We start from the raw sequence: 21,472 nt of genomic DNA on the forward strand, positions 1-21,472 counted from the left end.
CCCACAGAACTCTAGGGAAATTAGCAATGAACACAACAGACAAAATCTGCCAACTTTGTTGGGTTATTTCCTTCATTTTTGTGCCTGGGTCAAGGAGTGTGTCAACATGCCCATTTGTTTGTTCCGATTCCAGGTGAGCATCAACGTTGTCCTTGGCCTCTGTCAGTTCCTGGAAACATGTAAACAGCAGTTAGGTTTGTGCTGTTCCGACAGGAGACTGGACCATGGCCTCACAGGATGAAAATGTGACTTTAAAGAGAAAGGACTCAGTACTTACTAGTCCACAAACAGCAAACACTGCAAACACACAGTGGAGGCTCAGAGGTGCTTGGAGGGGTAACCAGATGGCAGAGCAGGCTTCTGTTCATTTGTTTTAAAGATTTTTTTTTAATTTTATATCTGTGAGTGTTTTGCCTGTGAGTTTGTATACATGCCACATGTGTGAGCGGTGCCTGAAGAGGCAAGAAGAGGGTATCGAATTCCCTGGATCAGCGTCACAGAGGGTTGTGAGTGCCATGTGCTGGGAATTGAGCCTGGGCCCTCTGCAAGGGCATCCAGTGCTCTTAACTCTCCATCTAACTTCCATACAGATTTGTGTTCATTTTAAGTGTGTGTTTTGCCTTCTGTGTGTAAATGTACCACCTCGGTGCAGTGCCTGTGGAAGCCAAAAGAGGGCATCAGATCCCTGGGGACAAGGTTTACAGGCAGTTTTCGGCGCCATGGGAGCGCTGGGATCTGAGGTTTGCCCTCTGTGAGGGCAGTCGGTGCTCTTAACTGCTGAGCTGTCTCTACAGCCCGCTTGTTTGTTTGACGATTGGTTTGTTTTCAAATCAAAGTCCCACTCTATAACCTGGCCGGCCTCCAGCTTGGTATCTTCCTGTCTCTGCCTCCCGAGTGCTAGGATTACAGGCACACACCACCCTGCCAGGCCTTAGATTAGCTTTTGAGCGCAATCCTGGAAGCTGTGGGGTGTGGGAGGTGGTAGTGCCACAGGTAACATAAGGTGAGGAGAGCCCACACAGTCCTGAGGTAGTGGGGACAGGGGGAGGTTCAGGATGCAGCAAAGCAGGGTGGGGGTGTAGCTTAGCAGTAGACCATTTACCCAGCAGGCGATGAGCCTAGCTTCAATCTCCAGCATTAGGAGGAGGGAGAGGCTACCAAAGGGCCCACTCTAAACACACTCCTTAATCCTTTGAAGCCCCAGCTTGCTGATCTGTCCACTAGGGACAGCAGCAGTGGTTAGGAAGGCGATGAGTTACCATGTATCAAGTGTCGAGGAGGACATGATGGACACTCAGAACATATCAGGGGCGCTGTAACAAGGAGGGAGTTGGGGACAGGTTCTGCTCCATTGAGCAGCTGGGTAGACAGAGATGCCACCGTTGATGGAAACGGGGAGAGTTGCTTCCTCTGGGGAGGAGGGTCTGGCTCATGGTGGGTACTCCAGGCATGAGGGTGCAGAAAGGTACAGGACGGCAAGGTGACAACCTGGGATCAGTGGGTGAAAGGTACCCGAGTTCAGATCTGCAGCACCCACACAGAAGCTGACAGCACAAGTCTGCAACCCTGTAAGCCCCGGAGGGACAGAAACAGGAAGCTTCCGGGCTAACCAGCGAGCCTGTCTTAAAAACTAAAACTAAGAGTAAGGTGGGGAGTGACAGGAGACACCCAGAACGGACCTCTGACCTGCACGTATGCCAATGAACACATCTGCCTACACCTAGAGTCAAAAGGACTAAACAGGAAGATGAGAACCTAGAATAGCACCCAGAAACCTTGGCTGAGGGCCATAGAACAGAGGAGAAGCTAGAAGGAAGTGGGAGGCAGAGCCCAGAGGTTGAGGTGGTGGGATAGGAGGTAGGCAAGGCGGCAGGGAGGGGGCAGTTTTCATCAGAAGGCCACTGGGTGGAGGAAGTGCTGAAGGTCACGGATGTGAGGTCCTGCCATGACACAGACGAAGGGTGTCTCAAGACCGTTACTGGGTGTTTGCCAAAAGCAAGGTCAAAGCCCCCCCTCGTTGGGAGTCCAGACCCCACTGCAGAGGAAAGGGAGAACTGATGTGTTGGAGGGAGGAGCGCAGAGGCCGGAGGGCTAACTGGACCTTCTGTAGCACTAGATTCAAGATTTCTAGTCCCAGCAGAGGTCTTCCTTCCTTTAGCACCACCCTCCCAGCCCCTGGGTGTTGGGCACGGGAACCCAGGGCCTTCCAGGCATGCTAGGCAATCATCTACCACTGAGATTCATTCTAGGCCAGGATAAATGTTATTTTTTTAACAGAGCCACCTAAAATGCTAAACCAGAAGGTCTCAGCAGGTAGCGACCACCTTGTCCCTGCGGGTAGACAAGCTGAGACCCACCAGGGCCAGGGCACTCCCGAGGTAGGGTGCCGACGAAGGATGTAGAGAACAAGCCCGTGTCCTTATCAGCAAGCAACAGCCACACACAGGGTCAGGTTTGTCATTGCTAGTATCCAAAACAGCCTTCGGCAGAGCAGAAGAGCCAGGATAGAAGGTGGTCCTGCGTAGGCTGGCTCACCAAGACCCGGGTACACACCCTCTGCCTTGCCCAGGCTATTCCTCTAGTGCACTGCCTTAGACATTCCTTCTGCTGGTTCACCCCAACCGCAGTTCACCTAGCATCTCCGTCCCTGCCTCCGCATCTCTCCCTGCTTCTTGGGCTCTGACCCCTCCCCCAACACACACACACACTTCTGGGCCTCCCCAGTGCCCCTCCCGTGGGTGCCCCTCCCCGGACTACAACCCCCAGGCGCCCCCAGCCTGGGGCGCTGCGCATGCCCCCTGCTCCCCGCCCCCTCCGCTCCCCCTCCCTCCCTTCCTCCTCACCTCCCTCCGCCCCCCTCCCCCGCGCCTCGGCTCCCGCATCCCTCCATCCAACCCTGTGCCGCAGCCGCATCACCACCGCAGCCCAGGCAGAGCCCAGTCGGCCCAGGCCCCTGTCTCTGCCTGGCTTCGGCTCCCCGCCCCCAACCACGCACCTTACCGGCACATCCCTGGGAGGTCTAGTCCGGTGCCCCCAGACCCCGGCCTCCAGCACAGAGGCAAGAGGCAGAGAGCAGCAGCGGAGGCGGGAGGACGAAGAAGGGGAGGAGGAGCCCGTCGCAGGATGAAGGATCGGACTCAGGAGCTGCGGAGTGTGAGCTAAGGGGTGGGAGAGGTGGGGAGGCGGGACCCTGCATTTGGGGAGCGCATGGGGATGGAGTGGGGGAGGTTCTGGGACGCGGGGGGCAAATGATGAGACTAGATGTTGGAAGCCAGGAACCCTAACATCTCCTGGCACCTGATACCTCCAGTGAACCTGCGATTGGAGGACAGTGGCTGGAAGGAGTTGGAGGCCATTAAGACACAAGGGGGCAGGAGAGGTCTCAGGGGCCTGAGCAGCCCACATGCCCAGGAGGGCCCTGGAATCTAACCTGGGGATGGGAGAGAGTGAATGTCAAGAGAAGATTGGGGGACACCATCATCCCTGAAGGAGGTCTGTCAGATTAGGCGGATGGAGGTGGTTACTGGCCTGGCCGGGCCCAGTAGGACCCAGATTTGGGATGCTGTGGAGGACACAGGTTGGGACTAGATGCCAGCACCTGGCAGTGAATGAAGTGTGTGGTGCTATTGGTTATGTGTGTGTGTGTGTGTGTGTGTGTGTGTGTGTGTGTGCACGCACGCGCACGCGCACTGGTGTGTTGCTCCATGGGGAGAGGGCAGTGCTTAGAGGGGGGAGTGTAGGGGGGGATTGAGTTCCCCTGGGTCAGAGCCTCAGCTGAGGTGACCCCCAAGGTGGGAGAGGAGAGAAAGATCCACCCACCAGGTCACAGAACTGGGTTGTATGACATAGGCCACACAGTGCTCGGGGGAACTGGGGCATGGGAGCAGCCAGGGGCAGGCTGCGGGCGGCCAGGGGCCAGGCTCCAGGAGGCCTGCCGGCAGACCTGGGGGAGGATGGAACAGGGTTGCAGGGACCGCTGCTCTCTGGAGGGAGGACTGTGAGGGCCTGGTGAGAACGGTTTCGGGGCAGGGAGGGTGCTGAGACATTTAAAGAATGACATGGGCCCAAGGAGGTTGAGGTAGCAGTCAGCTGTGTGATGGGGGCCCCTGGCCACTGTGTCCTAATGGAGTGGGTTATGCCAGGGTTCTAAGGGGTTGCTATTCCACCTGACAGGTGGGGAAACTGAGGTCCAGGGATGGGAAGGCACTGGCCCAAGGTCATCAAGCAAGTGTGTGTGTGTGTGGTACAGGTCAAGTGGCTCAGGGGCCTCCAGGCTGCAAGTTGACGTGGGCTACACCTCCTGGCCTTTGAGACCCAAGTTTGAGAGACAAAGAGCTCTGTCGTTAGAGAGCCTCCAAAGGCTGGACTCGGGGATGCAGACCCCAGTCGCAGGAGGCACAGGGAAGGAAACACAGAGGCAAGTGACCTCTGGTAGAGGCAGGTTGGAAGTGGGGAGAAAGGAGGAGCCGACAGTGGAGGGAGGAGGTCTGAGGGGTTATTTACTGCGTGAGGAAAATGATAGTAGCGATGGCAACTCTGTTCTGCGTGTTTTATAGGAAATCACCTCTGGTTCCCGGCAATCCTATGAGGCTGGTGTTAGCATGATCTCATCACACAGAAAAGGGAACAGAGGCTCGGAGGTGTTAAGGAACTTGGCCAAAGTTACAGAGTTAGAAACAGGCAGGATTCAAACCCAGACCAGCAGCTCTAGTACCCAAACTCCCCTCCAGGTGCAATTTGCAAAGCAGGTTGTCATGGCAATCCCATTAGATCCCAGCCAACTTCCTGGTAAGGTAGACAAAGAGTCTGCCTTGTCTAATATCTAAGAAAACTGAAGCCCAGGGGGTTTAACAAATCCCTCTGGGCCACACAGCTAAGCAAGGGAGAAGATAGAATTCGAACCCAGATCCCCAGCAGCCAAGAATATTCCAAGACTCCTAAACCTAGAGAAATTCTATAAGGTGGGGGCGGAACTCTGGGATAATTAGAGAGAGAGGGAGAGAGAGAAAAGTGAGGAGTACTCTTCTGCGTGAGTCAGGGCTCCCCGCCCGGAGGTGAGGAAACCTGTGGCCAGGGCTGCTGTGGGGAGAAGCCAGGTGGCTGAGGCAGGAGGCGGATGGTGTCGGGGGCTGGGACTCAGGGGGCTGGGTGAATACTTTGCTGTTAGTCACAGCTTAGGGAAAGGGGAGGTTTGGAGGGCGCGGGTGGGGTAGACAGGAGCTCCAGATGTCTGGAGTGTGAGAGTCTCTGCCAGAGTCGAAAGCCAAGCTATGGGGAGACGGGGAGACGGGGAGACAGAGGCTACGGCGAAGGGGCCTCAGGAACGCCAGCTGTGGGGCTGGTTGTCTTGCCAGGGCCCTGTGCTCCTCCCAAGGAGCCTCCGAATGTGTTTATCATACAGAGGTTGAGGGCTGAGACTTGGAAGCCCGACTGTCTGGGCTTAAGTCCTAACTTTAGTTACTTCACGTGCGACCTTGGGCAAGTTACTTAACTTGTCTGGCACTTGAGGTGGTTTGGTGGTGGGTGGGTTTTGTTTGTTTTCAGGAGTGCGTGTGTGTGTCTCTGTGTGTGTGTGTGTCTGTGTGTGCCTGTGTCTCTCTCTGTGCATGTCTGTGTGTGTCTGTATATGTGTCTGTGTGTGTGTGTCTATGTGTCTTTCTCTCTCTCTTCCTGTGATTCCGGGGATTGAAATGAGGGTATTACATACACAACGCAGGTACTCTTGTCATTGAGCTACATCCCAGCCTCAGTTTCTTCATGTGTGATTCGAAAGCAATGGTACTACCTCATTTCACAGGGTTATTTTGAGAATGAAAAGTTAATTAGTACTTACAAGGTGTCTAAGAAAGGGCCTGGTGCACAGCAGTGCTCTGTGGCTCCCAGGTGGCTTTCGAGTTTCTCTGGCGCATCACATAAGTCCATTTGGATGATTCCTGTTTGATTTGGATTTTGAAATTACCTGAGGGCTACAGAAAAAAAAAAAAAAAAAAAGACAGGCTTTCCAGAGGTGCTGGCGGTCCCAGAGCTGGGGGGGCTGAGGTTGAACAGCTTTGTTTATGTTGAGCCAGCATTCTTGGTCGGGAACTAGGAGGTCCTGGGAGGTCCTGGACATGGAACCTCCGCTGAGCAGGTGTCCCCGGGTCAGGGTAGAAGCCAGGCATGACACAGACAGATCAGAGTGAAAGCAGGAGGATGTGTGCCAGCTTGGGGTGGGAGGACAGGGGGCAGGGGAAGAGAGGGGAGAAGGAGCGGGGAGGCCAGGAGGCCTGCGGTGAGGAAGGCTCCGGGTCTGTAGCAGTGTGCAGAGGCCTAGAGTGAGCATTCCTGCCCTCCAGTCCCTGGGCTTTTCTCTGCCTTGAGTTCTCTTCTGCCCCAGCACTGCTCCCATTGCTTTATATCCAGCCTCTCCCACATGACAGCCTAGCTGGACTCAACTCAAACGTCACCTTCTCAGGAAGACCCTCCCTGGCCACCCTGAATGGAGCGCCACATGAATGCTCCCGTCGCGTCCTCCTGTTTCCCTCCCTTCTGCTACTTTTCATGCCGAGTCGCTCGTACTCATTTTCCTCTGTTTGTCTCCCCCCTCCTACTGGACCTTCAGCTCCCTGGAGGCAAGCCCTTTCTTCCCAGGCTTGCTCACCCTTAGTACCTAGCATACATATTTGTTAGATGAATGAGTGACTTGGGGAGGCAGGAGGAAGGTTGGGAAGGGAGCAGGTGGGCTGGATGGTCTGATGGAGGAAGAGGAGAAGTGAAGGCCAGGCTGGATCGTGGGAGATGGGAGATGGGGGCCCAAGCTGAGGAGGCAGATGGACAGAGTCCTGAGGGGTGCAGGAGGGGGTCCGGTGGCTTTAGATCAAATGACATAGTGCTCACACCTTGAGGAGGCTGGGTGGGCAGTGTACGGATGCAAGTATTTGTTAGCCTCAGTTCAGTTCCCTGCAACACACACACACACACACACACACACACACAGGCACGCACCAGAACCCTCTTGTTGATATGGAAAACTTTGACTTTAAGGAGGCCAGATGGAAGCTGGGGGCTTGGATTGGATGCCCCTCAAGGCCAAGGAAGCTTCTGGTGACAGGAGCTCTTACCAAAGGAGTCCTCCGAGGTGTTTAGGAGTTGGTGGATGGTGACAAGCAATGCCCTGCCGTCCACCAGCACCTCATCGGCTGACCACCCTTGGGCAAGTTGTGGAATCTTTCTGTGTCTCAGTTTCTTCATCTGTCAAATGGGAGTAAGAACATCTACCTCCTGGAGTGACTGTGAGATAAAAACATGAGGAACTGCACGCTGGGTACGGGCTCACACCTGTGATTCCAACACTTGAGAGGGTGAGGCAGGCAGGAGGATTGCTGTCTACCCTGGGCCACATAGTGAGACCCTGGAAAAAAGTGAGTGGAGGGACACTTTGTGGCCACCTGTCAGGAGGATGGATGGAAAAAGCCTTGAGACTTGACAGGTCCCCATTTCAAGCACCACCTCTGGCCTTGTTTGCTGTGAAGCTTCAGACATTAGGGCAACAGGTCTGGGCTGTCCCCTCGCCTGTCACACAGAAGACACAGGGACTCACAGTCCACCCTCACCCAGCATTCCCCCCTCTGCAGCGTTTCCCCACCGGTCTCCTCACGTCCTCCCGCCCTCTGTGGGAGCAGCCTGCCTTTTGACAAAAACAAGGTGTGAGGCCTCGAAGTCAGAAGCCCACGCGGCTGTTCAGCTGCCGAACTCCGTGCAGACTGTTTGGCCTCTCTCTAGTTAAAGCTCCCCCGTTAATAAAAGGGGGCTGTGATAATGTCTCTGCCAGGAGCCGCTGGAAGAATGAAAGTGAGTACCTCTGGTGGTGACATGGCTTATAATCCCAGCACTCACGAAATAGAGGCAGGGGGATTCCAAGTTAAAGGCTACCCTGAGCTACAGAAAACCAAGGGTTGGGAGGTCACTCAGTGACAGAGTATTGCCTTAGCCTGCCTGAGGGCCTGAGTTACACACACACGCACACATGTACATACACATATGCAGAGAGAGAGAGAGAGAGCAACAGAGAGAGACACACACAGAGACACACAGAGAAAGAGAGACAGAGACAGAGAGGCACAGTGGTCAAGAATGGATTAAATAGATGAGCCTGCGCAGAATACACAGACCAGCACCCAGCACTTCATAAAGCTCTGAAGTGTTTGTCAGCGTAGTGATGCAATTATGTCAGTCAGTGGTCATGACAGACTTTGTTAAAATGTTGGTTTGTTTGTCTGTCTCTTCTAGACAGGATCTTGCCATGTAGTCCTGTCTAGCCTGGAACTGGCTATGTAGAGCAGGCTGGCCTTGAACTCACAAAGATCCACCGCCCGCCCACTGCCTCTGCTGTAACTACAAGTGTATGCATGCCAGGCATAGGCCTGTTTTGGAGGTGGGATCTTGTTCTGAAGCCCAGGCTGAGCTGGATCCCCTGCATGCTAAGCCGCCTGCATTCTTCGACACTGAGCCATCTCAGTTTTTGTTTAATTAAGATTTTTTAAAGGATTTTATTTACTTACTTACTTTGTTGTTATTGTTGTTTTTGAAACAGGGTTTCTCTGTGTAGCCCTTGATGTCCTGGAACTTACTCTATAGACCAGACTGGCCTCCAACTCAGAGATCTGCCTGCCTCTGCCTTCCAAGTACTGGGAAGGTGTGTGCACCACACCAAACTTTAAAATAAGATTTTGTGTGCGTCTGTGTGTGTGTGTGTGTGTGTGTGTGTGTGTAGGTTTGTACATGTGAGTGTAGGACCACGCAGAGACCAGAAGAGGGCAGCAGATCCCCTGGGGATGGAGCTATAACAGGTGGTTGTGAGATACCCAGTGTGGACGTGGGTGCTGAGAACTGAACATGGATCCTCTCCAAGACCAGCGTACACTCGTAACAGTGAGCTTTGGCTCCAGCCCCTCTGTACAGAGTGTTGGCGGAGCTTGGAAGAGATGGAAAGAGTGTAAGCTGCACGCAGGAGGCGCTGGCAGGTGGCGCTGTTTGCCTGGCTTGTCAGGATGCAGCAGCTCCGCTGGCAGAGGCCTGGGCAGGAGCTGGCCCGGGAGGAAAGGAACCCAGAGGCTAGGGCACTAATTGCAGCTTGGAGCCTTCAGGTAAGCCTGGACCGTGGTGTCCTGGTCCTATTCTGCCTGGCGGCCCCCGGGAAAATCGTTGTCTTTTGCCCACTCCGGCTCCATGCTCCTTCATCTGTGAAATGGGAACAGCATTTATCCGGCTTTTGTCCTTGGGCTGTGTGGTGAGGATCAAGAGGCATTATGAATGTGAGCATGGCTGTTCGCATAGAGGGATTTTAACTCTCTTTGTGGTTGTTAGCCAAACCAAATCATACTCGGGCCTTACTTCTCTTTCTCAAGGGCAAGTAAGTAGGTAGGCTGGAGACTCTAGGAAGAAAGGAAAGAGGCTTTGAGAACAACAGGAGAGAGTGACCTAGGACTTTAGGAAGGACTTCTTCACGGTGGCATGGAGGAGGAAGGTTCCCAGGTACTTAGGCCTGCAAAGATTCTCCTGACCTGTGTGAAGCTGGGCAGGGGTGGGTGGGAGGAGGAGGAGCAGGCCAGCAGGAAGCTGTGGCCCCGAGGCACTCTCAGAAACCGGTGCATCCTAATGAAGAGCCCTGTTTCTCAGAGGCTTTTCAGGCTAACATCATCCAGGGGCCATCCTGGGGCATCCTGAGGTAGGAGAAGCCAAAAACCTTTGAGGCCTTTGAGTTTGGTTTGAGCAAGACCTGGGCAGAATCAGGTGGCCTTCTGGCCTGCAGCAGGAGGTCTCCTCTGGGTATTGCTGGTCTTAGAGCAGCCCCAGCTCTGTGGATCCCAAGTTATCTCAGTGTCTTGGTCGCATCTTGGTCCCATCTGGCCCTGTCTGGGTTCGATCTGAGCAGGCTGAGATACAGCAGAGCCAAGCGCAGTTTCTTTTCAGGCCATCAGACTTCCGAGGGGAGCTGTCTGTGATCCGCTCCAGCCCTGTCAGCTCTCCCCTTTGGGTCCCAGGGGCTCCACTTCCAAACAGCTGCTGTTTGCCTTCTGTCTTGATTTCATTGAGGCTCTCTTGGCTACGTTAGTTCAACCTGTCTGTCTGCGATTGGAGCTGAACCCTCGAGCTGACTGGGACTCCAGACTTAGTGTCGATGGTTTGAGCTCAACTTTGCCCTGAAAACTCTGTCCCAAGCAAAGAGGAATGGGGATCCCAGGGGAGCCCTCTTGTGCCTTCTGCCCAGCTCTGGGCTCAAAAAGGTTGTGTGAACAGGCAGCACCCTCCTCCATGCCCTGTGCCCACGTGTCGGGTAATGCAGCTCTGCCTGGGTCTGTGTGCAGTGAATGTCAGCGTGGCAGTGTGGCTCTATGTGGGTGTCGGGGGCCTATTTCTGTGTGCCTGGGTGTCAGCTCTTCTGTCTGTGTCACTGGTCTGCCTGGAGATGGTAGTGTGGGTGGGTAAGTCCCTTTGTGTCTCTGAGCCCTGAGGGTGGAGGGCTGAGCAGCTGCAGGTTGCAACTGGGAAATCCGAGTCAGAGAGAGTTGGTGGGGGTATGGTTGGAAGGGACTGGAGGATAGTGAGTGAATGATGCAGGGCAGAAGGGCCTCCAAGAACACAGTGCCGAGGGAGGAGGAGGGAGGCGTGGGATGGAGGGGGTCAGGGTGCTGCCAACATGGCTCAGCCAGGCCTGGCCCTGCTTGCTCAACTTGGCATCAGGCACGGGCAACCTGACAGCGATGTGACCTTCTGTAGGGGAGTGGACGGTCAGGTCGCGGCGGGGAAGAGAGAGACCTGAGCAGGTGCTGCTAGGGGATGGCAAGGAGGTTCACAGTCTCTGAAAACCATTCTAGAATGCTCCTTGGAGCCCAGAGCCAATCATCACAAGGCTGACATTTAGCTGGTTGTTGAAATATTGAAATTCGTTCATATCCAGGAGTCGACAGCAATGGCCTCAACTAACATCTCTTCCCAGGGAGACCCTGAACACATGAGGCTATACTTCCCTTTAGCTCACTCCCTGTAAGGTCCCCTGGCATCTAGGGCTTTCTTCTACAAGATAATCCAGTGCTGGCTCTGCCTGTTCCTTTGCCATTCCTCTTGACTAGGACCCTTCCCAAGATCCCTTTTCTGAGTCTGGAACTGGTACCACCAATGCGTGTGTGGCAGGGAGCAGAGAGAGAGCTAGGGAGCCAACCGTGGGGAACAGGACAGGCACTGCTAATGGATCTGGCCTTGCCTTGCTTCCAGGCGAAAGACAGTGATGATGAAGAGGAGGTGGTCCATGTGGATCGAGACCATTTTATGGATGAGTTCTTTGAGCAGGTAGAGTCCCCTGTATTTCTGGACTGGAACCTTGTCCCTTCCTAACTTCCATTGCCCTGTGCACCCCCTCTTTCCTGCACACTCCTTGGCCTCATGGTTTGGCCCGTTTCCCTGAACACGGGCTAGTTTCCTGATTTCCTCACCTGGCCCACCAACCTGGGTGAGGTCTCACCGATTTCCTGCCCCAGGTGGAAGAGATCCGGGGCTGCATCGAAAAACTGTCTGAGGACGTGGAGCAGGTGAAGAAACAGCACAGCGCCATCCTTGCCGCCCCCAACCCAGATGAGAGTGAGTGCTGCTTCGGGGGGACCCGGGAGCTGGGGCCCCATTCAGGTCCTCACTTCCCTCTTTGCTCCCCCCCGCCCCCCAGAGACTAAACAGGAGCTGGAGGACCTCACAGCGGACATCAAAAAGACGGCCAACAAGGTCCGGTCCAAGTTGAAAGGTGAGGAATGCAGTCCTGCAGCTGTGGTGAAGGGTCCCTGCCCTATCTAGACAGAGCAGGCAGGTCTCTGTGGCAGTGCTCATAGGCTTCTGGAGGCCAGATTCCTAAACAGCGAGAAATTCACAAGCGCGCTTTTGCCGACCTTCTGTGGAGACACTTGACGGGGAAATGAACCGGGTAGGGTTTCTGCTTGAATTGCACCTGAGACTGTCAATCAGAAAAAGACAGATTTCCAGCCAGTCACAGTAGGGAGGGCCTACAGTCACAACACTCAGGGGCTGCAACAGGAAGAGTGCGGATTCCAGATGAATGTGGGCTACATAGTGAGACCCTACTTCAAAAGATCCAGGAAGGAAGGAAGGGAGGGAGGAAAAATGAAGGAAACATACTCTTCCGAGAGGTTTTAATTTTGTTCAGTCCTCATTTGTCCTGAACAGGCTCTGAGCATGACACTGAGCACCCAGTAGGTGGGCTCAGCAAATGCTTCTGAATTAGTATCCCCGGCTCAGGACAGATTGGACTATGTGGCTGACATCAGGGGCTGGCACGCTTTCAGGAGGGCCTTGCCAAGTGCTCATGTATTCACTCTAATTTAAGGACTTGGGTGCTGGTAATAACCACCTTCCCTCAGAGCACTGTGGGTTGGGAACCTCCTTGTCGGCTTGTGCCAGGGGAATAACAGCATTAAGGAGCGGCCGCTTATGCACCCTGGTAATTCAGCAGTGTAAGGCGTTTACCAGGCATTCGTTAGCACTTAGGCTCACGGCTAGGCTTTGGACAGGCCCTATCGAAAGAACTTGTCCCCAGGACCACTAACCTTTCTGGGGAGATGAACTCTCAAGCTTCGTGTCCTTTTGGATAAGAGGAGGCCATGTGAGAGCTTCTGATGCTAACCAACTAAAAAAAAAAAAAACAGACAAAACTTTTTGTCCAGTGCAGTGGCACACACCTGTAATCCCAGCTCAGTGAGGCAGAGGCAGGTGAGCTCTGTGAGTTCGAGGCCAGTCTGGTCTACAGCATGAGTTCCAGGACAACCAGTTCTAAGATGACATTCTCAAAACAAACAGCATAAAAGTCAGGTTGTAGCCAGACATGGTAGTATGCTCCTGTATTTTCAGCACTTGGGAGGGGGAGATGGGCAGGTGGGTCACAGGTCCAGGACTCAGTGGTTTCTTCAGAAACATTGGGTCCTGATCTAGAACACTTTCTAGAAGACCACGAAGAAAACTTTGTGGTCAAGGGTTCAGGAACAGGTCCAGACAGAAGACAGGAAAAATGAAGGTGGTTTAAGAAACTGACCAGGAAAAAAAAAAAAATCTCTTTTCTATCTTCTTCCATTTGGTGACATCCGGGTGACCTTGAATTCTCATGAATTCGAACCCCAGTGTCTAGTCTAAAATGTCAGCTGATATCTCCGCATCCCCACAGCTGCTGTAGAAGACCCCACTGTCTGGGCTTGGCCCTAGCTCCAGGCCTGATAATAAGGCCCAGTGCCATGGCTAGCAGATTCCTGGATCCCTGGTCGTGTGTGCCTGAGCTGGCACAGCCAGTTTGATTAGGCTCAGTCGCTGTGCCTGCTCTTGCTTGCAGGACAGCCTGGAGGTGCCATCTAGATCCATTCCTCCCCCAGCTGCCAGGAGAACAGAGAGGAGGCACTCTCAGGACTGGCCCGGAGGCCTTTGGGAGTCTAAGCAGCCTGGGTGATTGGTTCCTGCCGCGTTTTCTGATCTGACTCGAAGAAGCTGTTTCTGCAAGCTCTTCTTAGAAAGTCTGAACGGCAGAGTCAGGAGTGCAGGGCCCAGAAGAAGTACAAAACATCCGTTAGAAGTTGAAACTCTCTAAGTCGGGCTTGGTGGCGCACTCCTGTAATCCCAGCCCTCAGGGAGGCAGAGGCAGGCGGGTCTCTGTGAGTTCAAGGCCAGCCCGACCTACAAAGCCAGTCCAGGATAGCCAAGGCTACATAGAGAAACCCTGTCTCAAACAAACAAACAAACAAACAAACGGACACCCCCCCCACACACACACAAAAGTTAGAACTCAGCTGGCAGGTGGCAGTGGTGGGCAGAGGCCAGCATGGTCTACAGAGCAAGTTCCAGGCCAGCCAGGGCAGCACAGAGAAACCCTGTCTCAAAAAAAAAAAAAAAAAAAAAACACAAAAAATAAAATAAAAAAGAAGTGGGAACTCTTAGAACAGACAGGGCAGACGGAGAGCTAAGTTTTCTCTGTTTGAACACCATCTGCTGGCTGTGGAATTCCCATGGAAGGAAAAGAAAAGAGAAGAAAGTAGAGTCAGAAGGTAGAGAGGATCTATAGTAAGTAGGAATGGCTGAGTCTACAGGGTCCGTGCTGTAACACCACCATGTCTTTAAAAGAAAAAGAAATGTTGGTGGGGTTTGCTTCTTGTTCAGAGAGGAGCTGAACAGTACTTGGAGGCAGTCCTCTTTAAGTGGACTGGCTGTCTTCCCTCGAGGGCTTGGGCTCTTTCTGAGGTGTAACCCCTCCATCAGAACAAACCTTCCATCCCTCTCCCTACTGCCTAGGGAAACCCCTCAGACCCCTGCCCGTGTACCTCACCATGGTCCCTTCCATTGGGCCTGGTGCCCTTACCAAGCTTGGAGCCTCCCCTTTCGTACATCCGGGACCCGGGTCCCCCACCCCATCCCCAGCTCTCCAGCCTGGCACTGCACCTTTTCTCCCCAGCGATCGAGCAAAGCATCGAGCAGGAAGAGGGGCTGAACCGTTCCTCGGCGGACCTGCGCATCCGCAAGACCCAGGTAAGCTCACCCACCTAGCAGGGGACCGGCCTGCGGGCGGAGCAGTCTCTGTCGGGGACCTTGGGTGGGGTTGTAGCTGGGGCCAGGGCTTGGCGGTACCTACTGTTGCCTGCGGGCGTGCAGAAGTAGGGTTTTGAAAATGTGGTATAGGCTGGTGCCGCACACAGCCCTCCCCGCCTTCTGTCCCTGACGCCCAACTTTGTCTCCCTCCCCCCCCCCCATTGCCTAGCACTCCACACTCTCGCGGAAGTTCGTGGAAGTAATGACCGAGTATAATGCAACCCAGTCCAAGTACCGGGACCGCTGCAAGGACCGCATCCAGCGGCAGCTGGAGATCAGTGCGTGTGCCCCTCCCTCCCCAAACTCCCAGGCCCCACCTGGCCTGAGCCTGGTGGGAGGGTGGGTCCTGGCTTCCTGTGCTCTTGATACCACTACCTCAGCCCTTGCTTCCTGAGCGAGAAACCCTTTCTCCCCACAGCTGGCAGGACGACCACCAATGAAGAACTGGAAGACATGTTGGAAAGCGGGAAGCTGGCCATCTTCACGGACGATGTGAGCCCCCGGGGTCGGGTTGGGGGGGTCTGTGGGGTAAATGTTTGCCTCTCGTCCACGTCCACTCCTGGAATCTCAGACAGTGGACAACACGGATCAATGGCTGGGAGAGTCCCGCAGGGCAGGAAGCACCTCCTTTGACCAGTAGTGGTGTGCCGGCTCTTAGAACACACCTGGAGGTGTTGTGTGGTTGTTGTTGTTGTTGTCATTGTTTTCTGAGACAGGATCATGCTCTGTGGCCCAGGCTCGTTTCAAACTCGCAGTCCTCTGGCCTCAGCTGGAATTACAGGCATGCACCACTATTACTGGCTTCATTGAACCTTCCCCACAGTCTCAGGGAAAACCCATCTCACAGATGAGGAGAATTGGGCCAGAAGGTGAAATGATTTGCTGGGAATTTGACTCTAGTGTCTGCGCCAGAGCCCTTCAGTATGGTGACTGACAGCCTTCTTCCCTCCCCGGACCCGCAGGGATCCACAGCCCAACCCTGCTGAAGCCTGCCATTGTCCGAAACTCATTTTTCAAGGCTTCTTTGCTTTTATTTTTATTTTTTAAAAAGTTTTAGTTTGGCTTAAGTTTTCCATCCTGCCCTGTCCTGTCATGAATGAGTGCATGGGCTTTCCCCAAACTCGTGTTCTCCTTTCTCCCCGTGGACTTTTGCTCTGGCCTGCCTAGTCCTATCTTCATTTGTGTCTATGGCCAGATGACTCTGGATGTAGACCAGGTACAAAATAATCACCGGGATTGTCTGCCGTAAACCAGTATTTGAATAGTTTCTTTTTCTTGAATTAACCCTGGGCAGATAGGCTGTAGGCCGCTCAGATCCCGTCTTCCCCCTCCCAATACAGCTCTCCTCAGGCCGTCTGCCTTTCTGTGTGAGAACGGAGAACAGCTTGCTGGGTGACTCCAAGAGGTCTTACTTTAGTGGGCAAAAGCTGACCTCTGGCCAGGCACGGTGGTGCACGCCTTTAATTCCAGCACTTGGGAGGCAGAAACAGGAGGGAGGATCTCTGTGAGTTCAAGGCCAGCCTGACCTATATAGCAAGTTTCAGGACAAACATGACTACATGGAGACATCCAGTCTCAACAAAACTCACCCAAACAAAACAAGAAACAAAAAAAAAAAACAAACAAAGAGTTGACCTCTGCCCCCTGGCAGTCCACTGAGGGAGTGGAAACCATTTTGTGAAACAATAATGCCAGTGGTTGGGAGCCTGGATGAGGACTGAGGAAACTTCACATGAACCCTGCACATGAGGGCTGGGGCTCATTAATGCTGGAGTCAAGCCAGGCATGGTGTCCTGTGATCCCAGCACTCACGGAGGCTGAGGCAGGCAGATCGTTGTGAGTTCAAGGCCAGCCTGGTCTACAAAGTGAGTCCAGGACAGGGCTACACAGAGAAACCCTGTCTCGAAAAAACCCAGAGAGAGAGAGAGAGATCAATGAAATGGACTTGAAGAGACAACAGGATATGGGGAGAGATGGGTTAGTGGTTAAGGCACAGAGCTAGTTCCCAGCACCCCTGTCGGGCTTACAACTTCTAACTCCAGCTCCAGCTGTGCCATGTGAGGGCACTTCGCATTTGAGTGCGAAAACATATACATGCTTTGAAAAACGTAAGACCAATGAGCTTTTAGATATGAGAAGGTTGGAAAAGAGCAGTCAAAACCCAGACAGGAGGGGGGGCACTGGCAGGACAGCTGTCGGATGACCTTGGCTTCTACACTTTGGGCAGGAAATCTGGGTAGAAAGAAAAACAGAGGCCTGGCTGCCAGATGGTGGTGTGGCCGGGGGTATTAGGGTGGCCTGGAGGTACCAGGGGTGGATAGATGTTAGAGAAGAGCAATGGCCCACAGGGGGCCAGGTCAGGAGCTGAGGGGGCATTGTGCCGTAAGCTGGCATTTCTCCTCCCAATTTCCTGAGGCCCTTGTGCGTTTGTTTTGTCCTTATTTGCTCCCTGCTCCATCTCACGCAGGCTCCTGTCGACTTGTGGGCACAGTGCTTTCTCAGTTGAGCCTCCCTGTCTGTCGCTGCTCTCCCACCTGCTGTATCTCTTGCATCGCCCTGTCAGCTTTTAGCCATCTCCCTTCCCTGGGCTTCCCCCTGCGGGGAGGGAGGTCGTGGACTCTGTACAAGCTTTATCTTGTAATTCCACAAACTTCTCTTTGATGCTCATGGTATTCCGGGAATCCTTGGAAGTTCCACACATAAATTCGTTCAGTTTTCCCGAATAATCTTTTGAGGTAGACACTCCTATGATCCACACGCTTTCTAGGTGGCGTCGGCAAAGTACAGAGGAGGGTAAACAACTTGACCAAGGATCAAGGATTTTGAACCCAACCCCTCTGTTAGGTTGAAGCTGGTTACGCGGGCAAAGGGTACTCATGGCCCTTTCTCCCCCCCTCCCCCGGCACCTCAGATCAAAATGGACTCGCAGATGACAAAGCAAGCACTAAATGAGATCGAGACAAGGCACAACGAGATCATCAAACTGGAGACCAGCATCCGAGAGCTGCACGACATGTTTGTGGACATGGCCATGCTTGTGGAGAGCCAGGTACAGGCCCCGCAGCTCCAGCCTGGTGGGCGCCCCCCCCGCCCCCGAGCCCCACGGCTGCCTCCCGCAGCCCGGCCCTCCGCCCTCCCCCTTCACGCTCCCTCTGTGCGCAGGGCGAGATGATCGACCGCATCGAGTACAACGTGGAACATTCCGTGGACTACGTGGAACGAGCCGTGTCCGACACCAAGAAAGCTGTGAAATATCAGAGCAAGGCGCGGAGGGTAAGCCGTGGAGGTGGCCTGACTCGGGGGGGTGGGATGGGCCCAGTGGGTGGGGTGCGGCAGTTATGAAATGACACGGGTGAGAGGCCTTATCTACGGCTCTGACCGCTTCCTGTTTCTGTTTTCTCTCCCCTATTTCTCCTCATGTCCCAACTCTCCATTTGTCTATCTCCCTCTCTCCCTCTCCCTCTCTCTCCTTCTTCCTCTCTCTCTCTCTCTCTCTCTCTCTCTCCTTCTCTCTCTCCTCTTTCCACGTGCAGAAGAAAATCATGATCATCATTTGCTGTGTGGTGCTGGGGGTGGTCTTGGCGTCATCCATTGGGGGGACCCTGGGCTTGTAGGCCCCTACCCTTCTCTTCCCCTGGACCTCCCCACACATCGGGAGCAATACCCCCACCTCCCTTTCACTCTTTTCCCTGCTCCAAGCTCACCCCCAAAAACGGACCCAGGCAGTTCCAGCCACTCTCCCCCTCATGCAGACCCTGGAGTTCCTGGCTCTCACCTTGCCATGGATCCCCCTCCACCTTGCCGCACATAGATAGCAGCAGGCGTGATCACACATGCACACGGACATGCATGCCGAGGGCACATGCTCAAGGGCACCCCAGCGTGTGTGTGTATTTGTGTAGATGTATGTAGAAGCCCCGAACCTTTTCTTGCTGCCACCTTCATCCTGTGTGGTCTCAACTTCCCTTTCTACCCGGTTGCTGTGCCGACGGGTAGTCGAGTATAACACAGCAGCCCACCGCGGCCCAACCTGTCCTCTGTGAATAAGACGTGCGTGTAGCACAGGTGTGCGTGCATGTGTGTATGTGTGTCCATAGATCTGTGGCCATACAGTGTGCGTACATGGAGTTTTTTGAGTGTGAAAACCCAATGCAAAAGCAATTCCTCCGCTGACCTTCTCTCCCATCTGATACATTTGGAGCAGGAGGTAGGTGTGAGGAAAATTCACATCCTGGGGATCCAGGGAGGCCCAGCGACCATGGCCCACATCCCATGAGATGTATAACAAACTCACAAACTCTCCTGGCTTGGTCACTACCAGGGGTTACATCATGTCCTGGGGATGTGTGTGTGTGTGTGTGTGTGTGTGTTGGGCCTTGGAGTTCAGGGAAGGCAAGTGGAAGCCTATATGTGTAAATGATAAGCAACTTGGCTTAGTTTGTATGAGTGTGTATTTTCCTTAACAGATGATGTGAAGGGCTTGTGCACAAGACGTGTGCGCGTGTGTATGAAGTGTTGATAGTTTTCTCCTCAGACAGAGCCCTCCATGCTGTGAATCAGACATTAGTTTTGGGTGGGTACAGATAGCTGTTTCTATGCCACCTGGAATATGACTGAGTGTGTTCATGCATGCATCCGTAGGGACCTCATAACATGTTTCTGCTTCTGGGTATCACACACACACACACACACACACACACTTTACATTTTAGGGTATACTCCCCATCCAGGCTGTGTCTTCGGGCTTAGTTACTTGCTCCCCATCTCCTCAGAACTGCGGCCATACACACTGCTCCATCAGAAGGTGCGAGCGGAGCGTCCCCACCAGACCACCTGATGGGGAAACACACACCCAGACTCTTACCTTTCTGTTTCTGCCCGAGGGCAGTACCGAGCCATGGACAACCAGCATATACTAGCGGGCTCCAGAATGCCGAGGCCGGGGAAGTCCCCAAAAAGTGGCCACATGTAGGTGCCGGGGCCTTCCACATTAACATCATAGCGCCCACCCCGGGCCACGCCCATTTGTACACGACTGTCTCCTGGAAGGAGAATGGTGGGACTCGTGAGATCAGATGCCAAGGGCTGCCCCTGGCGGGCGAAAAATCACGGTCTTTCTCCTTCCTGCCTCTTAAACTCACACCTTAGGAGCTACTGTCTGTCCTCACTGCCCCAGATAACGCTCTGGACTCTTTCTCAAGTAACTTGGGTTTGGGCTGCCGTATTTCACACATACCTGAGTGGCCATTTAGGGTCGTCCTTGAACCTGTCCTCCGGACATGTGTACTGCCGAAACATCAGTCACGGGCACTACCGAGGCTGCGTGACAGGCAGGGTGGGACTGGGACTAGTCTCTGGCAGGAGGGAGTGGAGGGACCCTAACGTGGTTTGGACGGCTGTGTGGTTTGTGGGTTCTTGGGGAACGGGCAGGAGGTCAGCGGGATAAAGGCCAGTGCTGGAAGTCCTGTGAATGTGGAGGCAGTAGATGGAGGTGCATGCGTCCTGCCCTGGAATAGGGCAGCCACGTGGTGGAGTGTGTGTGCGCACAAGTGCTTGCAGGACTGAGGGAGAGATCTTGCAAATATGACCTTCCAGATAGCCAAGATTTTTCTGAGCCAGGGCTGATAGCTGCCCCTTCCCTGCCTGCTGTTTGAGCCCTGTCCACCTGGTGTGTGTGTGTGTGTGTGTGTGTGTGTGTGTGTGTGTGTGTGTGCGTGCGTGCGCGTGCGCGCTTGTGTTTCTTGGTCCGTGTCCACAGGTATGTAACCCCCAGATTAGCTGTGCTGAGGAGGGAGCCTCCCTATCCATCCCAGAATACTCTTCTATGGGACAGGGGCCGCCCAGAGCCTCCCGCCCCAACCCTTGGCTTCTTTGAAGATGTCAGAGGAGGCCCCAGCACCCATCCCCTTCTTCAGCCAGAACTCCCTCTAACCCGCGTGTTTCCAGCAGCCTCCCCCACACCCCAGTCACGGTGTTCGCAAGGACAGGACTGTGGCTGGCATGCTGCCCCCTGCCGCTTTCCACGGCACTGGACCCATGGCTGCCCACCACTGAGCCTCCAGTCGCTGAGCAGCCCCCGAGAGTCTGCTGGAGCCCAGCTTTCTACAAGATCCGCACCTCACAGGATCGACATGCCTGTTGACTGCTGTCCACGTGTGTGTCCTGGATGGTTGCCTGGGGGCTGGTGTGTTTTGCATGTTCTCAGATCTGAGTGTGTGCTGCCTGCCCTCCACACACCTAAGCCCAATCGTGCCCCCTTGGTGGTCCCGGGCCCACGCCAGGACTCAATGCTTCCATTCTCCCCTTCCTTGCCTCGTACAAAGCACACTACCTGTCCATCTCACGTGCCCGTGGCTCAGCACGCTCTTGTCATGCCTTGAGCGTGTACACAATGTGTTCTATGCACTTACCCTGCCCTCCCCACAGAGGACAAGATGGTTGCCCCCAGCTCCCTTCCCCCCCCCCACTGAGCCTTTCCCCACGCCCGCTGTGCAGTTGTGTGCGTTGGTGTGTTTCTGTGTCGCTGGCGTGTCATGTGATGTAGCCATGTTTGCTGACATGAGCCCCTGCCCCCTTCTCTTTTTCTCCATTGGTTTCTAGAACTCTCTCCCTCCCCTCCCCTGAGGGGACAGGACTCCTGGGGCCTGGCTGGGGGCCCAGAACCTGGCCACCCTCCTGTTAGCCCTCAGGGTCTTCCTTCTCTCTATTGGTGACCAAGTTGCAAATGGATAAAATACAGGAAATTCTGACCCCCCTGCCCCAGACCTGCATGTCCTGTCCCCAGTGGCCCCGAACCCCATCCGGGGCCAGGTTGGGCCTGGTGGGACGGGAGAAATAGCAACTAATCCAACAGCGGGCTTGCCGT

General features: G+C 54.3%; 1 protein-coding gene across 2 annotated transcripts; it reads left to right on the top strand.

The window, feature by feature from the left end:
* The first annotated feature begins 2,852 nt into the window (after positions 1-2,852).
* Stx1b (syntaxin 1B) lies at positions 2,853-21,464 on the top strand. 2 transcript variants are annotated; one of them, XM_021655405.2, is made up of 10 exons: positions 2,853-3,153; positions 11,254-11,328; positions 11,517-11,616; positions 11,699-11,773; positions 14,474-14,547; positions 14,777-14,885; positions 15,026-15,099; positions 17,519-17,656; positions 17,770-17,880; positions 18,141-21,464. In XM_021655405.2, the coding sequence occupies exons 1-10, from the start codon at positions 3,124-3,126 to the stop codon at positions 18,219-18,221; spliced, it is 867 nt and encodes a 288-aa protein (XP_021511080.1). In that variant the 5' UTR covers positions 2,853-3,123; the 3' UTR covers positions 18,222-21,464. The 2 variants fall into 2 exon arrangements, with proteins under 2 accessions (XP_021511080.1, XP_060222781.1); XM_060366798.1 differs by lacking the exon at positions 2,853-3,153 and adding an exon at positions 3,545-3,577.
* Positions 21,465-21,472: the final 8 nt, after the last annotated feature.

This window comes from Meriones unguiculatus, chromosome 14 (genome assembly GCF_030254825.1).
Source record: "Meriones unguiculatus strain TT.TT164.6M chromosome 14, Bangor_MerUng_6.1, whole genome shotgun sequence".
NCBI lineage: Eukaryota > Metazoa > Chordata > Mammalia > Rodentia > Muridae > Meriones > Meriones unguiculatus.